Source organism: Lactuca serriola, chromosome 7 (genome assembly GCF_051521515.1).
Source record: "Lactuca serriola cultivar US96UC23 chromosome 7, Lser_US96UC23_V15, whole genome shotgun sequence".
Taxonomy (NCBI): Eukaryota; Viridiplantae; Streptophyta; class Magnoliopsida; order Asterales; family Asteraceae; genus Lactuca; species Lactuca serriola.
In genome coordinates this window covers 141,661,106-141,680,096 of record NC_136414.1, presented here as the reverse complement: position 1 = coordinate 141,680,096, position 18,991 = coordinate 141,661,106, and the positions used below count along the sequence as shown (strand labels likewise).

The window sequence follows — 18,991 nt, the reverse complement described above, 5'->3', positions numbered from 1 at the left end:
CCACCAGTCGGTATCCGCTTTGGAACAAGATCATAAATACTCCGGAATATCGTATTCCAGAGCATACCTCTAAAACAAAACATTGAGCTTCAGAATATGGTATTCCGAATCAAATTGTCATTTTTCCAAAATAGGTATAATCAGGTTTCCAGTTTCTATGTTTGTTAAAATTCGGTTTTTGGTTCTGGCCCGGTTTCGGACTGATTTACATCCATTGTCAACACCTAATTTATATTTTTTTCTATCAAACATAACGCAACTATTAAAATTAATAATAAATTAACGTAAATAAACTATTTGTAATTTAAATAAAGTATATATTTTAGAATATATAATAAAACAATAGTAACAAATTAATTTAATTTAATTCAACCATTCAAAAAGTTTAGAAATTATAGAACATGAAATACAAAACAAACATTACACATGAATAATTATCTTTTCCGTCTTTAAATTGACACTATCCATCTGTAATTGATGATTTATGGGTCAGTTTATACATCCTTCCATGACAGAAAGAAAATCAAAAAAATTGGTGATCAAATTGATTGAAAATGAATCCATCAACAGCAACGAAACAATATGGTGAGCATCAAGTCCTCCACATTTTCATGCTATAAATAAGGGAGATATATGGTTTCCAATTACACATAGCTAAACAGAAAAAATGAAACCTCATCAAACACAAAGACAAACGAAAGGATCAAGGAGAAAGGAGAAAGCTTCTTTCAAACCACCCAATTTTCCTATCTTCATTTCTCCTTTTTTTTCATCACCAAAAAAAAATAAAGAAAAAAAAAATTTGGGTGTGCTTTTTCCTATTAACAAATTCTAAAAAATGAACTCGATGGGGTCAGATAGGTTTAGAAAAGCAATCGGAAAAGTGAAGGATCACACTAGGATTAGCCTCGCCAGAGTTAGTAGCAGCACCGACTTACCGGAACTCGAGGTCGCAATCGTGAAAGCCACCCGTCACGCGGAGTACCCGGCGGAAGACCGCCACATACGAGAAATCATAACCCTAACAAACGACTCACAAATCCACGTCGCCTCATGTGTCAGCTTGATCTCAGGTCGACTCGACAAGACCAGAAATTGGATCGTAGCCCTAAAAGTACTCATCCTCATTCAACGCCTTCTTCAAGACGGAGATCGGGCGTACGAACGAGAGATTTTCTACGCCACCAGACGCGGCACGCGGTTGTTGAACATGTCGGATTTCCGAGACATGTCGAGAACCAATTCCTGGGATTTCTCAGCGTTTATTCGGACATACTCGTTGTATCTCGATGAATATCTCGAGTATCGGATGCAAGGGGGACGAGAAAAGCATGACGATGAGCCGGAGCCGGAGCCGGTGACTCTAAAATCTCCGGTAGATGGAAAGACGAAGGATAACCTATTTTCTCGACTACAACATCTGATGCAACTCCTTGAGCGATTTCTCGCTTGTCGCCCTACAGGTTGCGGAATAATTAATATTATTTCTTCTCCTCCTCCTCCATATGAATCACCATTCACCATGACAGAAAACTTTGAATCATTCAGGTCCGGCGAGGAATCACAGGATTGTGATGGTGGCATTGTACCCGATTGTGAAACAGAGCATCTATATGTATTACGACATGACCGATGCCCTGAGTATTTTGATAGGCCAGTTTAGAGAGCTTGAGATTTCAGATTCCGTCAAGGTTTACGAGTTTTTGAGACGAGTAAGAAAGCAGTTCGACGAGCTTGATAACTTTTACGATTATTGCAAATCCATCGGCCTTGCAAGGACGTCGGAATATCCAGAAGTCGCTAAGATTTCACAAAAGCGATTAGATATCATGGATAAGTTTATCAGAGAAAAATCCGGAACAAGTCAGTACCAATCAGAATCTGAGGAAGAAGAAGAAGCTAGGTCGCCGGAGCCGGACAAAAAAGAAGGGAAACTGAGTCAGGATGATGTGTTGAACTTGGGAGACGGTGGTCAGACGGTGGAAGAGTACGCTGATAAAGTCGGATTAGCTTTCTATGACGGTGGTCCGGCGAACCACCGGTCATCTCAACCTGGCGGTTTCAGTCCAGAGGTTATCGATGATATGTATCAACAAGCAAGACAAAACTCCGGGAACATAGCTGCCGGAAGTGCCAATAGTGTTGCCGGATAGCCATTGAATGGCGGAGATGACCCGTTCTCAGCCTCGATTCCGTTGGCGGCACCACTGTAGATGGCGGAGATGGAGAAGAAGCAAAATGATGTGGCAGCAATATCAAAAAGATGGATTGCAAGAACGTAGGTAACACACACATACACACATTCCTTTAAGTGAAGTAGGTTTGATACACAGTGTAGTGAAAAAGGTTATACATTTTTAAGCGCCTAAAACACAGTTATTGATATCTGGCAATGGAAGCTCGGTGTGTTTCTTTATGGAAACCCCTAATTGCATTCCAACTGTAACTAGGGTTTCCAGAGATCTTGCACTGTTACCCAAAAGATCCTCATCTAGTGCTATTGAATCCTGAAAAATCATTTCAATATTAAAATTAGATGTTAGTTTTTAGAATGTAAGGGTAAAATGGTCTTTAGAAGCTAACCTTTTGGAAGACACAGATGACAGTGCTTCCACCAAAAGAGAAATAACCAAACTGTATGATAAATATAAATGGAAGAAAAGTTAAGAGTAAGTAAATAAAATGAGGAAAATAAATGAAAATAAGGAGGAAGTGATTAATGATATATTTTTTTTTTAACCTCATCTCCTTTCTGAACATAATCTCCTTTCTTTTTAGTGAAAGAGATGCTTCCCACCATTGTTGCTCCAATTGCCACAAATGCTACCTGAAATCAAGTTTCAAGAATGATAAAAACTGTTTTTTTTTTTTTAATTTAACTCTTATGTATAATTATTGGTTTACTTTGCCAAAATCTGAAGTTGATATAATAGATACAGCCCGTTTGTTCTCTGTGAAAACATTGCAATATTTGCTATTCACAGCAATGGGATTAACCTACAGATTAATCAACACATCAAGTTTCAGTAATATAATATATAGAAAATGTAAATTTGTAAAACATTTACATTTACAAAAATTAAATAAATAAAATCTTTTGTACATACTGTGTATAAGCATCCAGGTATGTCAACAATCTGGTCAATGGTTCCAGAAACTGGAAAGTGGAAACGATGGTAATCCTGCCACATTTTCTACATATTTAGTTTCTATTTTTTTATTAGGGTTAAATTCAAAAGTATATATATTTAGACTTTAATGGGGTAAAACTTTCTAAGATTTAATTAGTTTTGTGATAAACAAAGGAAGAATCACCTGTGGTGCCAAGCGAAATATGACGAGGGTTCCATCAATGAAATCATTAGAGCATGGTAAATTACCAAGAAGCCCTTGGAGAGAAAACTTTTTACCCTTCAAGAACGAATATTAACCAAAATCAATAAACGAATACTATGTAATTTCCAATTTTCCATGATATATCATATTGTGAATTAAAAATGAATTATAAATACCTTGATCCAGAATCTACGACTTTCTTCAGCTGTTTTAAATGCCATTAAACGAGAATCAGCAGCACAGACAGCCACGTCATCATGCCCCACACAAGCAATTGGTCGTGCCCCAATTTTCAGCTCTCTTATAAAAAATTCATTAAATGTCTGCATATAAAAACTCCTGAAAATTATAAAACTGATAGTAGAAAATAACAAAAAAATATATTATAAATTTATAAGGTGACTTACCTTAAAATGATCTATTGGGTACTTGACTTCAGCCAAATTGATTTGATCCTAAAGTACAAACAAGTCAATTGAAAAATTAGTTGAAAATTTTATCTTTTTTATAAGGAAAATCCATAAAAGTCTTTATATTTTGGCCTCATAATCAATTTAGTCTTTATATATTTTTTTATTCAATTAAATTCTAAAAACCGGCAATTGTAATCTTTTTTACCCTTTTACACAGTCGACAGGTCATTCTACTTTCAAAACTTACACTTTTGGCCTAGATTTCAAAATTTTGTTACGAATTCATCCTAAATTTTGAAAAAGAAAATGTAGAAAAACTAAATTTATGATAAATTCGTAACAAAATTTTGAAATCTGTGCCAAAAGTGTAAATTTTAGACCTAATTTGTAATAAAATTTAGAATCTGGGCTAAAAATGTAAATTTTGAAAGTGGGATAACTTGTTTGCTGGATAAAATAGTCAAAATGATTACAATTGCCGGTTTTTGGGATCTAATGGAATATAAAAAACATATAAGGATTAAATCGATCATGAAGTCAAAATATAAGAACTTTTATGGAGTTTTATGTATAATAAAAATAAAAATTATCTTGCCTTAAAGAATTCAAGAAATGTTGGTATGTCTTTAGCAGATTCAATTAAATTCATTTTCTTTCCTTGCTTTTCTGATAAACTCTGCAATATTTCTTTTGCACCTGCACCCTTACTGAGAGTGTCAATATATAAAATAGTAAAATATATAATATATAATATTATATAAAGAAAAAAAAATTACCTTTGTCTAAAATTCCAAGGCCTATTTTAGATTGATAAATAGCTCTCATTGATAAAACAATTTTTCCATCGATTATTTCTTCCACAAGCCTCTTTTTTTTGCGATCAAAAACCTAGATACAAAAATACACATTTAAGTTTGCATATATAATAATTACCGTTTTTTTAAGGTTTAAAATATTTAATTTTGAAATAAATAAAATGGCAGAGAAAGGAAGCATACCACAATATGTGAAGCACTTGAACCAGAGTTCAAGCCTACATCATAGGATGACACGTGGGCCCATTCAGATAGTTTGAACATCCACCTTCAGAATCAACAAAAAAAAAAAAAAAATGTAACATGTATTAAACAAGTTTTTATATTTTTATAATAAAGAAAAATAAAAAAGAATGTCACCCATAGGAAGCCTGTTTATCAGTCAAGAATCCTCCAGTCATAACTTGGTTTCCAGTGCCTTCATCAAAACAGAGTGACATATGAATCATTGAATTCAATTTATCAGAGATTTCAAGAATCTCCCCACAAACAGGGCAACAATTCATAAGTGGCTCCCTACAATAAACAAACAATTTAATACATACATCATATTCAATTTTTTATATGTTCTAGATTCAATTTATTCAAAAGTAAAATGTGTAATAAAAATATAATAATAACATACTTTTCTTGTTGCACAGCAAGAAGTGTAGCCAATTCATCCATGTCGACAACCCCATCTCCATTTACATCAGCTGCCTTAAACAGCTCCTCTTTCTAGTAAAAAAAAAAAGCATAAATTATTTACTAAAAAGTAAAAACCAATTATTAATTGAAAAGTATTCAAATCAACTGAAAAATCGATATCAAGCACTTTATTAACATAATTTTGGGATTAATGGAATGTTTCTTGAATGGATAAAGTGATGTGCAGTTGTACATATAAAGTCTGTTTCTTTGGTTCTTTTCTAGACTGAATGAATCGTTTGAATATGATTAAATGACCATTTTACCCTTACATTTCAAAAAACAAATTTCACAATCTTTACCGATCTTGACAATATTTATCAAAAGTTGGAGGAAAAAAGGACAAATAGGCAAAGGGTTGGTGTGAATAAATTGTTTGAATAAGATTAAATTACCATTTTACCCTTACATTTCACGAAACAAATTTCACAATCTTTATCAATCTTGACAATATTTATCGAAAGTTGGAGGAAAAAAGAAGGACAAATAGGCAAAGGGTTAGTGTGAATAAATCGTTTGAATAAGATTAAATGACTATCTTACCCTTACATTTCAAAAAACAAATTTCACAATCTTCATCAATCTTGACAATATTTATCGAAAGTTGGAGGAAAAAAGAAGGACAAATAGGCAAAGGGTTAGTGTGAATAAATCGTTTGAATAAGATTAAATGACTATCTTACCCTTACATTTCAAAAAACAAATTTCACAATCTTCATCAATCTTGACAATATTTATCGAAAGTTGGAGGAAAAAAGAAGGACAAATAGGCAAAGGGTTAGTGTGAATAAATCGTTTGAATAAGATTAAATGACCATCTTACCCTTACATTTCAAAAAACAAATTTCACAATCTTTATCAATCTTGACAATATTTATCAAAAGTTGGAGGAAAAAAGGACAAATAGGCAAAGGGTTAGTGTCTTAATACAATATCCTTTAGGCTCATTAAGTCAAAGAGAAATAGTCACTAAGTCAATAATATGAAAGAGAAAGATTATAAGTTGAAACCTTTTTTGCTGCAAGTTGATTACCAAATGCATTTATTAATTCTGAAAACTCAGAAAATGACAATTTTCCATCACCATTGTAATCCTGCACAATTTATTAATTGCAAAGTAGAAAAGTATTAAAAAGTTGATGTGAACAAAATTGACAGAAGAGAAATTAGCAAGGCATACATACAACAATAGACAAAATCCTCCTTGCAAAACTTTTCTCTGTTTCAATTGGATCCTGTAAATTAAACAGTTATATGTTACATAAAAACCATTAATAAAATTGAAAATGTGTTATATTATATTTAATATTTACAGCTCACCTCGATAGAACATGAAATAGATATTTTTCCAACTACTACATCTGATGATGATGGATCAAATAAATCAAACATTTCAGTGTCACCATCTGAAACCTACATTAAATGATGAAATCAACACCAAAAATTATCATAATGTTTCGTATGAAAAATAAAATATTATTTTTTAAAGAAACTTACTCGACTGAGAAATTCGAAAAGATCAATCTCACAATACCCAACCAGGTTGTTCTTTGAGAGTCTATTGGTCTAAATCATAACAAAAGGTGATTAATAATGAATTCCAAAAAGATTATTAACATAAATAAAGTTTAATCTTAACACAAACCTCAAAAACTGATATTTTTGCAATGTGTGGGCCATTTAATTCCAAAACAAACTTTTTCTCCTGCAGAAAAACAATAAACATGATGCCATTTCCCATATCAAGCCTAACTGTTTAGTGTATCCATAGCTTATGTTATCTTTGTGAGTGATACTAAGATTCTAAGATTCTCATCATTTTGTACATAAAGAGTTGAAAAAATCAGACTATTCACCCTATAAAAATTCCTAAATAGTTGTTTCTTATGTACAATTGAGACATAAGGAAACTTTGGAAAGAGATTCACTCACTGAGTTCCATGTAGGTATGTTGGTCCTGCAAGTTATCCAAAAGCAGTATTAAAAAATATTAAGATATATTGGTATAAACTGTGGAATTGTGATAGACCTACTTTTAACTTTTACAAAAGGCATTATCCCATTGAAAAATCACTAAAATAATCTTCATCCATGGATGTTCTTAGCAGGTCAAGGTCTTTGATTGTCTTAAGTCTTAACCATCACAATGCTTCATGATGATAGGACAAAGACACAGATTAGAAATAGTGTTTAGCATCCTTCATGGTGTAAAACTTTCTCGATTAGATCTTATGATCCATTTTAGGTTAAATTTCTACAACGGATCTTCATAAATAAACCCCCAAAACATGAAATTGGCTTCAAATAATTACACACAGTATTCAGTTTGAGAAATTTCTGAAAGTATAACAACATCAATTTATATTAGACTATAGATATACTTAACTGGTCAGAAATGTCAGTGCGAAACGTCTGTTCTCCAATTGATATACAAGCAAGCCACTTGTCCTTGAATTTCATTTCCGCCTAAATTATGATAACGAATTGTGTGATTAAAATTCTCCTTCACACCAGTTACACTGTGTAAGTGTGTAGAGAATCAAAACTCAAAACCTTACATTTATAAGAGTAACCAAAGCGATGCCAACGAAAGTCTCGTGACTGTTGAGTTTAGCATGTTGTGAAGCGGCGGGACGACGGTGGAGGTGTAATTTCTGCTTGATTCTTCCGCGAAACGACGGAGGTTGTTTTGAATTTGTGCCACCGGATGAGGATGAATCTTCAGACTCATCCACTGAACTTGATTTCGAACTTCCATGGCCCATTTTCTGCTTTCTCTTTGAAAGTAGACTTTGTTCGGTTTTCAGATTCGTAAAAGTGGTTGAAAGAAGAATGTGCCTAGAAAATGTCAGAAAATGACAAAGGGGAGATTACGTTGACACGGTGAAAGGCGTTGATTAGTATGAAAGGCTTTTGTTTAGTATAAATAAAATAGTGAATTACAAGTTTGGTCCCTTTGCTATACCATTTTATGCATGTTTGTTTGGAAAATTTTCTTGTTGTTAATTTTGTCCGTATGATGACACTTTGTTGCTCATTTGGTCCCTAGCCAACCTAAAATTGTCTTTCAATCTTTTATATGATATTTTACTAACTTTATTTATATATTTATTTAGTATCTATATTATTCTTATATAAACATAGACATTGACCCACCGCTTCCCACTCCGTTTCCATGTCCTTTTATGTGCGACAAAATATATTGTTCTGATGGAGTTTTATTTAGACCTAAAGAATGAGCAATTGGAACTCCATTTAGAAGGGGACCATATAACCAAGTTCATGAAAGCTCACCTTAATGATAGGCCAACACTAAAAGCACATAAATTACCATGTCATCAGCCATTTTTGCCATGAGCGTTGTCGCACATAAATTCTCAATGATGCTTAATCTAATGATGTTTGGAGCCCAAGCCACTCACTCTTATTACTTACTCCTAATATGTAATTATTGTGACATACATGTGATTTATACCTTGCATGGTACATGCAATTTGTTTCGTAAAATCCATTTTGCATGGCACATTACGACTGTTTGATGTTCTACTTCCAGACTTATATATATTGCACAAAAAATAGAGATTTATATCGTATATTATATCACATTATTAAGCATAATGAAATCTCAATACATATTTAGGTATTATATATGATTACAAATAATAACATATTAGACAAATTTGAAATTCACCATAAATATATTTTGTAATGACCCAAATTTTTCCCATCTAAAGACATGGGAATTATCAGAGTTTTCTACTGAAAATGTGAAATTATATACTTTCAAAAACACCTTACATCCCAGTGTATTTTCAGGTTTACAATAAATCCTAACCATAAAATAAGAAATAAGGAACTAAAACTAAAATAACCATCTACTTCTAGTCCAAGTCTTTGTGCTCCTACATTCCCTCGTACAACGACTACTACATGAACATGTAAAACTTGAAAAATATCTACAATATCAGTCGGTTATATTCTAAATTTGTTTTCATGTAATCGTATTCTTCTTCTAATTGTTCTATCTTTTCATACTCTATCTTTCTGTTTTCTTCTTCTTAAACGTTGTCAATTTAGCATATTCTTCTCATACTCTGCATTATTCTCATCCCATCTATCTATTCTATTTTTTCTCATACTCAACTATACTATATCTTCTTTTCTTCTCAAGCTCTTCTCATACTCTATATTCTTCTCTATCTTTACCTCTTTCGTACTCCTCTCACTTCATTTGTAACATCCCAAATTTTCAAACCAAATTTTTCAGTTTTAATTAACTAAAACATTGTTCATAAAAACCCATCTCAAAAAAATCTCAAATATCATATACAACCATCATAATAATATCAGTGTCCCAAAATATTCAGAATCAGAAGCTATAGGTGAATGTGTACAATCAAGGCTTTGCCTTACTGCGATCATCAGATGTACCTAAAGCACATTTAATCAACAACTATAAGCACAAAGCTTAGTGATTTCCCAAAAATACCACATACAACACAACACAAAATACACAGTTATGGGTTATCAGCAACCTGGGAGACCACCCGAAGTCTCAGTGGACAAACAGAACGCCCTGTAGATTATCAGCAACCCTAGAGACTACCCAAAGTCTCAGTACATCTAATAACACATATCACAGTAATAACACATAAACCCAACTGGTCAACACATATATTCCACCATATAGGTAAAAATAGTGAGGAGACTCCCCTCGCAAAGATGACTGATAGAACTCACACCCGAGCTGCCGGAACAAGACTTTGCCTATTAATTACACCAAATAACCCTAATTAACAATTAAGGTAATTTTCCTTACTCAACTAGTCCCAACCCAAGTCTAATCCACATTTTGGGCAAAGGACCATTTTTCCCCTTCCAAGACTCAGAATCCTCACAAAAATTGTCTAATAATCACATTAGGTAAAAAAAAGTCAAAAGTCAACAAAGTTGACTTTTACGTGCGACATACTCGGCTCTACGCTAGGCGTAGAGCATAAGGCTTGGAAGAAAACGGGATCGTAACTGGCTACGTTGGGCATAGCCAGTTTTACGCTCGGCTTACACGGTCTTAACTCAAAATCCAACTTTTAAGGTCTTGATCATTAAGACACTTTACCCCAACCTTAGATCTGACCCTAAAAGATATCCTAATCCATAAAGTCTCTGACGTTATGCCTTTTCATCGCTAAATAGAGCTTAATCCCAAAACTCTAACTTCTAACTTCACTAAAAACTCCATAACTCATTCATGGATGGAAAGAAAGGGCCAAGCTTGCATTTTTATGGCACCATGCACTCTAAAACGTCTGAAAGGACAGCTCAAATGATCTAGAGTATTCCAAACTTACAAAGATCAAGGTCTTGGGACAAGATGAACATAAATCTAAGCTTAAACAAGATCTAGCAAAGCAAGTCTCAAGGTATGAACTTTATACCTCCTGGAGATGAAAAATGAGATGTAGACTTTGGATCCAAAAGCTTGAATGCACTACCATCTTTTGAATGATCTTCCTTCACTACCAAGAACACTAAAAAATCACTCAAAAGCTCCAAATCTCACTCACAAGGGCTAGGGTTTCGATTTTAGGGTTTAGAGGAATGGAGGTTGGTCATAAGAAGGTCCAAGGGGGAATAGAATGCTTAAATAGGGGACACAACCCCAAAAATTTAAGGTTTAAGGGCAGCACAAGTACGCCCGGTGTGCTCACTTGTACGTCCAGCATACTCAATCACTTTTGTGATCTACTTATTGCCTTACGTCTGGCGTGCTCACAATGTACGTCCAACATAAGGGCTTATTTTTCAAACATTTAATATAATAAGGGTCAAAAAAGGAAATACCTAGTAACGAGTGTTACAATTCTCCCCCACTAGAATTAGACTTCACCCTTGAAGTCAACCGCTGCAAAAAGATCAGGGTAAATCTCATGCAACTCAACCTCGGGCTCCCAATTCCACTTAGAGCCTTTCCGATGTTGCCACTGAACATTGACCAAGTTCACTACCTTGTTCCTCAAGTTCTTTACCTTCCTATCCAAAATCGTCACCAGCCTCTCAATGTATTTCAGATGACCATCAATCTAAATATCCTCCAAAGGGACCACAGTTGTTTCATCGGCCACACATTTCCTCAACTGGGAAACATGGAAGGTATCTTGAATCTGACTCAACTCCTCATGCAGCTCTAACCCGTATACAACCTTGCCCACTCGGGCTACCACTCTGAAAGGGTCATTAAACATGGGGACCAACTCGCCTCGCTTCCTGAATTGGATAACACCTTTCAAAGGTGATACCTTCAAGAGTGCCAAATCTCCAACACGAAATTCCAACCCAGAGTGTCGTCGATCCGCGTAAATCTTTTGGTGGCTCTGGGTCGTTAACAACTTATGTCTGACTTGCTGGATAAGCTCAGTCATCTTGAGCACTATCTCAGTGCTCCTCATGACTCTTTATACAACCTATTCCCAAACGATAGGAGTCTGACACTTCCTCCCATACAGGATCTCGAAGGGAGGCATGCCAACACTGGCATGATGGTTGTTGTTGTAAGAAAACTCAACCAACGAAAGGTAGGAATCCCAACTCCCACCAAAATCAATGATGATGGCCCTCAACATATCCTCCAGCGTCTGAATACTTTGCGCTCTGTTCGTCTGTCTGTGGATGGTAAGTGGTAATGAAATGCAATCGAGTACCCAACTCTTCATGAAACCTCTTCCAAAATCTGGAAGTGAAGCGAACATCCCGGTCCGGCAAAATGGAAGTTGGCACCCCATGACGATCCACTACTCTCGAACATAAATCTCCGCCAAATTCTTAGCAGAAGAGCTCTTACATATGGCTAGAAGGTGAGCACTCTGCGTCAAACGGTCAACTATCACCCAGATAACATCAAAACCCTTCGCTGTCTTTGGCAACTTCGTAATAAAATCCATCGTAATCTACTCCCACTTCCACAGTGGGACCTCCAAAGGCTGTAACTTGTTGTGAGGGCGATGATATTTGGCCTAGACCTTTCGACAGGTCAAGCACCTCTCCATGAACCACGTCACACCCCTCTTCATACACGGCCACCAATAGCCATGACTCAAGTCGTGATACATCTTTGTAGCCCCCGTATGAATGGAAAATCTCAACTTGTGGCCTTATCCATCAACACCTGTCGAGCCCCACCAGCATAGTGCACCCAAACTCGACCATGAAGTGTCAATAGTCCCTTGTTATCAATATCAAAGGCTAAAACTTGACCAACCACCCACTCACTCTTCCGATTCTCCTCCTTAATGGCATCCGACTGTGCATCCCTGATCATCTCCAAGACTGGAGTCACTACGGTCATCCTCAAACACACATCCCGAATCGAGGTACTGACTGTTCTCTGGCTCAAGGCATCGGCACCACATTGGCCTTGCCCAAGTGATACAGAATCTCGCAATCATAATCCTTTACTACACCGAGCCACCTCCTATGCCTCATGTTCAAAATAGGTTGATCCATAAGATATCGCAGACTCTTATGCTCCCTGTAGATTATACACCCACTACTAGAAAAGCAACCTTTTACGACGCGCGATGGGTGTCGTAAAACGCTTAGACGACACGCAAATACGCGTCAAGGAAGGCCCTGTCATAACGAGAGACGACATGCTTTTACGCGTCGTCTATAGACGACGCGCATTTATGACACGCAATGTGTATCATTAAAACCCCTGTCAATAAAGGCCATGTCATAAATGAAGATGACACACATTTTTGCATATTGTAAATTTACATGTTTAAAAAAGTATTTATATATTTAATAATTTTTAAATTAAATTTGCATTTAATGTCTCATAATAGAAATAAAATACCATATACAAAAAATACAATCCATTACATAAAATTTAATGTCATACAATTCTATTTCTTACAATATATAAATTTGCATTCATCTAATCTACTTTGTGTTTCATACTAACAATTGAAATGAAGAATGCAACACTTGCATTTGCAGCATCTTATCTCTTTCAGCTTGAGCTTTCTTTTCCTCTTCTAACTCCAGAGATATTCGCTTTTCGTCAACCCTGTAAACACAACACAAGATCACTTGTCATTTTCATTCTACTTTTAAAATTAATTCTTATTAGGACATTCTACTTTTAAACCTACCAATCTAGCAATTTTTTCAAAGAATATAATTTATAATTTTTTTATGGAAAGTACATTGCTAATTCTTGAACACAAGATGTTACTAATCAAGAAACTTACATGGACTGCTGACCACCAGTTTCCTGCATCATCTGAGTATATATATACTCATCAACTCTCTGCTTTACCAAAGCAACCTATTTCACATCAAATTAAAACTGATTTTAATCAAATTTGTATTATAAAAATATTAATCTTATTTTGATAACTAAAAGTTGCAATTTTTTTAAAGGAATCACAAACCTGCTGAGCACTACCACCCAAGTGAATTTGCCTATGTTTGTTTTCCCCTTTCCCACCATGAACCTGCAAGACACGAGACATCAAATAAATCAAATTTTAATTTTAATTTTTTTTCCTTTCAGTAACGATTAACATTTAACAAAAAAAAGGCCAACCCACTCCCTTTGCCTCATTCCAGCTAACCCACTCCCTAAAAACAAGAAAAAAAATCAACCAACATTTTACTTATATTTGAGAGGTTTTCATATTGATTTGTTTATTTGTTAATAAATAGTTTACATACTACACCTATGGTATGGATCCATTATAAGTAGAATTGTATAACAGAAAAAATAAAAAAATATCAACCTAATAATTTGCATCATATGGTATGGATCCATTATAAGTTAACACAAAAAATGGGAAAAAAGATAGAAATACCCCTCTCCATACCAGCAAAATCAAGCAAACAGTTTAAGAACGAAAGCCTAACGGATCTTCTGACTTTCTTGCTTCGGTCAGTCCTTTTTCAGAATCTGCTATTATTTATTCTTCTGTTTTCTGTCAAAAGAATACCATATCACTTGCAATATAATTGTCAGTTAGATTCATATCTTTTGGGAGTTGTTCGGCAGATGGGCTGTTATAGTGTTCAAATAATATTGCTAGCTTCATCTCTCAAGGGCACTATGGGGATTTAATTTTTGGATGTTATATCTTATATGCTCATCGTTCAATTTAATGTGTACTTATTTAGAGTATAATCTAACAACCAAAGCGGTGGTTGGTGATGATGGAATCAATAAGAGGGACTTCAATTCAACAGGAGAGCCCCTTGAATCAGAATGATTTTGCATGCTTGCACAAAGTGATTAAGATAATTTGACGAAACTACCCTTGAAAGTAACTACTCATGAAACAAGTGATGGATAAATATAAATAATTAGCTTAAATACAAATTTCATACTTGGTTATTTTGTTCTAGTAAATTCCTTATTGAGCCACCTAATGCTGCATCAATTAGTAAATAAATCCATTGTGTTAGAAATATCATAAAAACCTACAAGTAATGTAAATATTATGAAGGATAATTTTCAGCTATAAATTATATTTATCCATACCTTCAAAAGTAATATTATCAATCTTGACATGATAGATGTGCTTGTATGCTACCACAATCAATAAAAACATGAGAAACAAAAATCAGTATACCAACTATAAACATATAAATGTATAATAAGATGAAAACATAGAGCATTGCATTATCAATACAAACATTGTGGTTCTTATCATCTTCTCACTGATGTGAATAAGTAATCTTGCAGTTGTTCTATGAATTTGCTCTAAGATCTGGCACTGAACCAACCCGATCATATTTTGAGAAGTATGCTTCAGTTTGCGTTTTCACCTTTTACCTATTGCAACTTAAGTTTTATAACATCTTTACATATCTAAAAATATAAGTCCACTACCATATAAGAAGTCTAACCATGAAAGCAGAAGATAGGATACCATCTTTAAAATTGTTTAAGTCAAATTCTCCCCTGTAGAAAAAAAGGTATAAAGAACATGAAATTGGGTCTCATTAAGAATTTCAAGATTAGTTTAGCTGGAGAGGAGAGATGAGTGATATGGGTATCGTTGACGGGCGACGCATAGGTCAGCGACAATGGTGGAGAGGAGAGATGAGTGATATGGTAATCCCTAAAAATCGGACCCAAAAATCTCTATATCGGGTTTACAAATACACAAACCTCGCTTTTTTCCTTTTTATTAGAATCAAGTGAAGGTTAGATGACGGTGACGACAGTGGTAACTGATACACAAGGACAACCTTGTCAACCACCATGAAATAATTAAGACAAAGTTACAGGGTTTTTTTTGCTTCATCCTTCGTTGTTCACAAGCATGGAATGAGAATAGAGGAATGGGCTTGTTTAGCTAAGGTATTTTGAAACGGTTATGCATTGTGGTGGTATATGTATGCAGACAGATCGACATGTGAGTAATGGCATAGTAGTGGTGGTCATCATCTTCATTGTCTATCACAGACATTAAGGGAGGAGGATAACGAACCAGAAGAGTGAAGTGGTGTATCGATGGCTATTGTTTTAGCGATCCGGTAGGGGACTGTGGTGGTACGATAGGAGCGGAGGCAAGAGCGGATGAACCTGGTTCAGAAAACCATATATATATGTATAAGAACAAGTCGTTTTACCGTTAGTAGGCCTCATTCACGAAGCCGGTCTATAAGGTGGGTATAAGGTTGTTGCCTATAAAATGGCGACTTAATGGGTGTCCACTCTCACCCACCGCTTGCTTGATCGGTGGAGGGTCGTTAGCCGAACGGGTAGGACAATGACTTTAAATTCTCATTAAAAGTATAATGATTATTATAAAGTAACTAAATATTTTTATTTAATTCCCAATCTTAGTTACTTTAGGAAAAATGTGAATTTGGTGCTAGCCCATGGAATTCACACTTTGTACCTTACCAAGTCGTTGGTGGAGCGTGTGTGGTTAACCGACACACTAACTTGGACTAGTAAGGATCACGAAAGGTGACTTAATGTTTGTCATAGATCAATGGAGCGTGTGTGGTTAACCGGCACATTGATTAGGTGATAATATTAAGGGTACCAAGTGAATTGGTATGGTTATTCACACCTTGTTTTGTGATCCTCGGCATCCCAGTCACAAAATTTGAGAGGGCACACTCGAGATTAAAACATGCCATTGAAAAGTTCAATGAATCTCAAAAGATCTAGGAATTTCAAATCCAATTAAAATCTAATAAATTATTTCGTTTTTCATGGTGGAAATTGGTGAATCGTCATTCGCCTACCTTCAAATATTTTATAGCTTGGATTACGGCATCCCTCTTCCAAATTATAAAATATTGTGTTGGGTCCTAGCCTTAATATTTCATATTGGGTGTTATATTAAGGACTTTGAATCAACTAACTTGATTTTCTCCCATTATAGATGTCTGGTTCAGACAACTATGATCTTCCCAAATCTCTTGAAGATGGTGTCCCTCAACATCATGCTTCACTTCCTCCAATTATTCTCCCTCACCCACAAGTTCTTGAAGAGTTTAAAGTCACTCAATCCCTATTGGCAAGCATAGTCTATGTGTGCTCACATCTTGGAGATAAAGTCACATATTGACAAGCCGGGAGAGTTGGGTGTCAAAGTCCCGTGAAAGTTGGATGTTCAATCACTTTCTTAGTAACATAGTGAGTCTCTTTGGGACTACTATGAGACGGACTATGACATGACCCTTAATGATGTTATCTATTTGCTTGGTGTTGTGGAATCAGCAATGATTTGGAACACCAGTAAAGCGAATTTGATTAAAAGAACAACTTCCCAAGTCTTAAATGGACATTGACAATGGTAGCATTGGATATCTAGAAAAAGATTTCTCTTCCCAATGGAAAGGGATCGGCCATAGTCAACTCGGTTGACCAAATGGTAAAGAGAAAGGCTAGTCTGAGATAGTCTCATGTGCCATTACCAAAGGGTCCATGTGTTTTGTTGCCAAAGGAAGGGGCATTGGTTGCGAAGCTGCCCTATTCACCTGAAAGGTCATAAGGTTGATCAAGTCAAGAGGTTTGACTCTACTTCGGCTAAAGTCCACTGTCTAACTCTATTAAGTTTCTATTTGGAGATTCTTATTACATAATGTGAATGGGTCACATGCTGATGTTTTTAAGAATCAGAGAAAAGATAGGAAGCTTAAAGTAAGTATATGTTGATTCTGATTGCAAAGGTGGGTTTCGATCGCATGGTTCGGCAATCAGAATTTTGAGCTGTTGCTTAAGAGTTATAATATATTGCTTATGAATAGATAACAACAAGGTTTTCATGTGGATTGTAAGGATAAGTTTTTCTGCAAAGTTTTAAAATAAAAGAAAAAAAAGGGTTTTAATTTTATTTATTTTAAAAATATCCTTACAATGGCATCTGTGGAAAATTGTTGCTTATATGTTTCCAGTAATAGCAATATTGGAAAGTGGATTTGATTCTTTCATTTGTGGTAGTGTCTGAATTTACCAAATGAAGAAAGTTTTTCATCACCCAAGTTTCAATTGGACAGAAACTTGGAATCATACAAGTTGTATTGTATGATGAATGAGAATTTTCATCTTTGAAAATTAAGACTAATTCTTTGATCACATGTATATGTGAGTCAATTGAAGGACTAAGGAATTAGGTACACTGGGTGTGCGTTGGTCAAGGTCCACCACAAAGATTGATTTGTCATGATTTACTAAAGATTAGTAAATATGATTATACTTATAAGGTTGAGTATAATTCTATAACATTGGAAAGGTTACAATGTATGACAAAACAAATGATAATAATAAAATTAGGCAGAAAGATAAAAGTTTCTCAAATATGAAAGGATGGGAGAGTACTTTAGTATCGTATTTCATGATCATCTTAATGATTATGAAACCATATCACAAATTCATACTCTAAGGACGTCTTAGTGCATTGTTATGGCTAAGAAGAGAGGTCATGAATTGTTGGATTGGTTAAAATCAAGAAGACGAGTCATATTTCGTTCCAAAACAATTCTTAGAGTCATACTCCAAGATTGTAACCTGGAGTGACATAAAGGAAGATTTATTAACACTAGTCAAATGTAAGAGTAAAATGTATTATACTCTTGTACATTTGAGATTGGTAAGTTGTGATGTCTTGGATGAGACAAAGACCAACTAAGACCAATTGTGTGAAGTGTTAGCCTTGATAAGAATCCGCACTATCCCTTGAATATTTGTTTTGTCAAGGAATGGTTCTTGACTGGGGAAACTTATATATCAAGGGGACAGTGGGAGCCTTAAAGATCCAGAAAGAGTTTCAAGATTTAATCAAGAGTAAAACCTGTAATTTATCACTAGCACACAACTTAAGGTTTGCAACCTATCGTGTTGATATAATTCTTATTTGTGTACCTACTTCAAATAGGTTGAATTTGTATGTGAGTTATCAGAGTTCAACTTGGAAGCATTGGTGGGCCTTGTGCTACCAAGGTGACAAGAAACTAAGATTGAACAAGTTTAATCCATGTAAGGTTGAATTTGTCACTAACCTTATCTTGTGATTATGGTTTTGACAAATTCACATGGATAGGAACTCATACACTATAAAATCTAAGTGTCATAAGGTTTCTCTCCGATTCATGAAAATGATGGTGAGGAAACGCTTTCACTAAGTAGATTTTACGTAGATATCAATTGTGTTATTTGCATTTTCAAAAGTCGTTAGTGGAGCGTGTGTGGTTAACCGGCACACTAACATGGACTTGTGAGAA

At 35.0% G+C, this 18,991-nt stretch overlaps 2 protein-coding genes across 2 annotated transcripts; one reads left to right on the top strand and one right to left on the bottom strand.

The window, feature by feature from the left end:
* The first annotated feature begins 576 nt into the window (after positions 1 to 576).
* On the top strand, positions 577 to 2,416 carry LOC145063344 (putative clathrin assembly protein At1g03050). Its single transcript, XM_079010934.1, has 2 exons — positions 577 to 1,463; positions 1,549 to 2,416. Exons 1-2 carry the CDS (start codon positions 839 to 841, stop codon positions 2,151 to 2,153), a joined length of 1,230 nt encoding a protein of 409 aa, XP_078867060.1. The 5' UTR covers positions 577 to 838; the 3' UTR covers positions 2,154 to 2,416.
* Positions 2,280 to 8,131, bottom strand: LOC145063343 (phosphatidylserine decarboxylase proenzyme 3-like). The gene is made up of 21 exons (XM_079010933.1): positions 7,810 to 8,131; positions 7,638 to 7,717; positions 7,184 to 7,208; positions 6,897 to 6,956; positions 6,749 to 6,817; positions 6,572 to 6,664; positions 6,436 to 6,486; positions 6,262 to 6,345; positions 5,190 to 5,281; positions 4,925 to 5,080; positions 4,748 to 4,832; positions 4,526 to 4,637; positions 4,345 to 4,445; positions 3,744 to 3,791; positions 3,513 to 3,659; positions 3,316 to 3,411; positions 3,108 to 3,182; positions 2,905 to 2,997; positions 2,741 to 2,827; positions 2,584 to 2,634; positions 2,280 to 2,507 (listed from the first exon to the last, which is right to left on the bottom strand). The coding sequence occupies exons 1-21, from the start codon at positions 8,014 to 8,016 to the stop codon at positions 2,358 to 2,360; spliced, it is 1,962 nt and encodes a 653-aa protein (XP_078867059.1). The 5' UTR covers positions 8,017 to 8,131; the 3' UTR covers positions 2,280 to 2,357.
* Positions 8,132 to 18,991: the final 10,860 nt, after the last annotated feature.

Bases quoted from the DNA above. Each gene is read 5' to 3' on its own strand.
- LOC145063344 (XM_079010934.1), top strand. From the start codon at position 839: ATGAACTCGATGGGGTCAGATAGGTTTAGAAAAGCAATCGGAAAAGTG. The intron at 1,464-1,548 runs GTTGCGGAATAA...TGAATCATTCAG, and splicing joins TCTCGCTTGTCGCCCTACAG to GTCCGGCGAGGAATCACAGG.
- LOC145063343 (XM_079010933.1), bottom strand. From the start codon at position 8,016: ATGGGCCATGGAAGTTCGAAATCAAGTTCAGTGGATGAGTCTGAAGAT. The intron at 7,209-7,637 runs GTTAAGTATATC...GATAACTTGCAG, and splicing joins CGCACTGACATTTCTGACCA to GACCAACATACCTACATGGA. The intron at 3,792-4,344 runs GCAAGATAATTT...TTTGTACTTTAG, and splicing joins CATTTCTTGAATTCTTTAAG to GATCAAATCAATTTGGCTGA.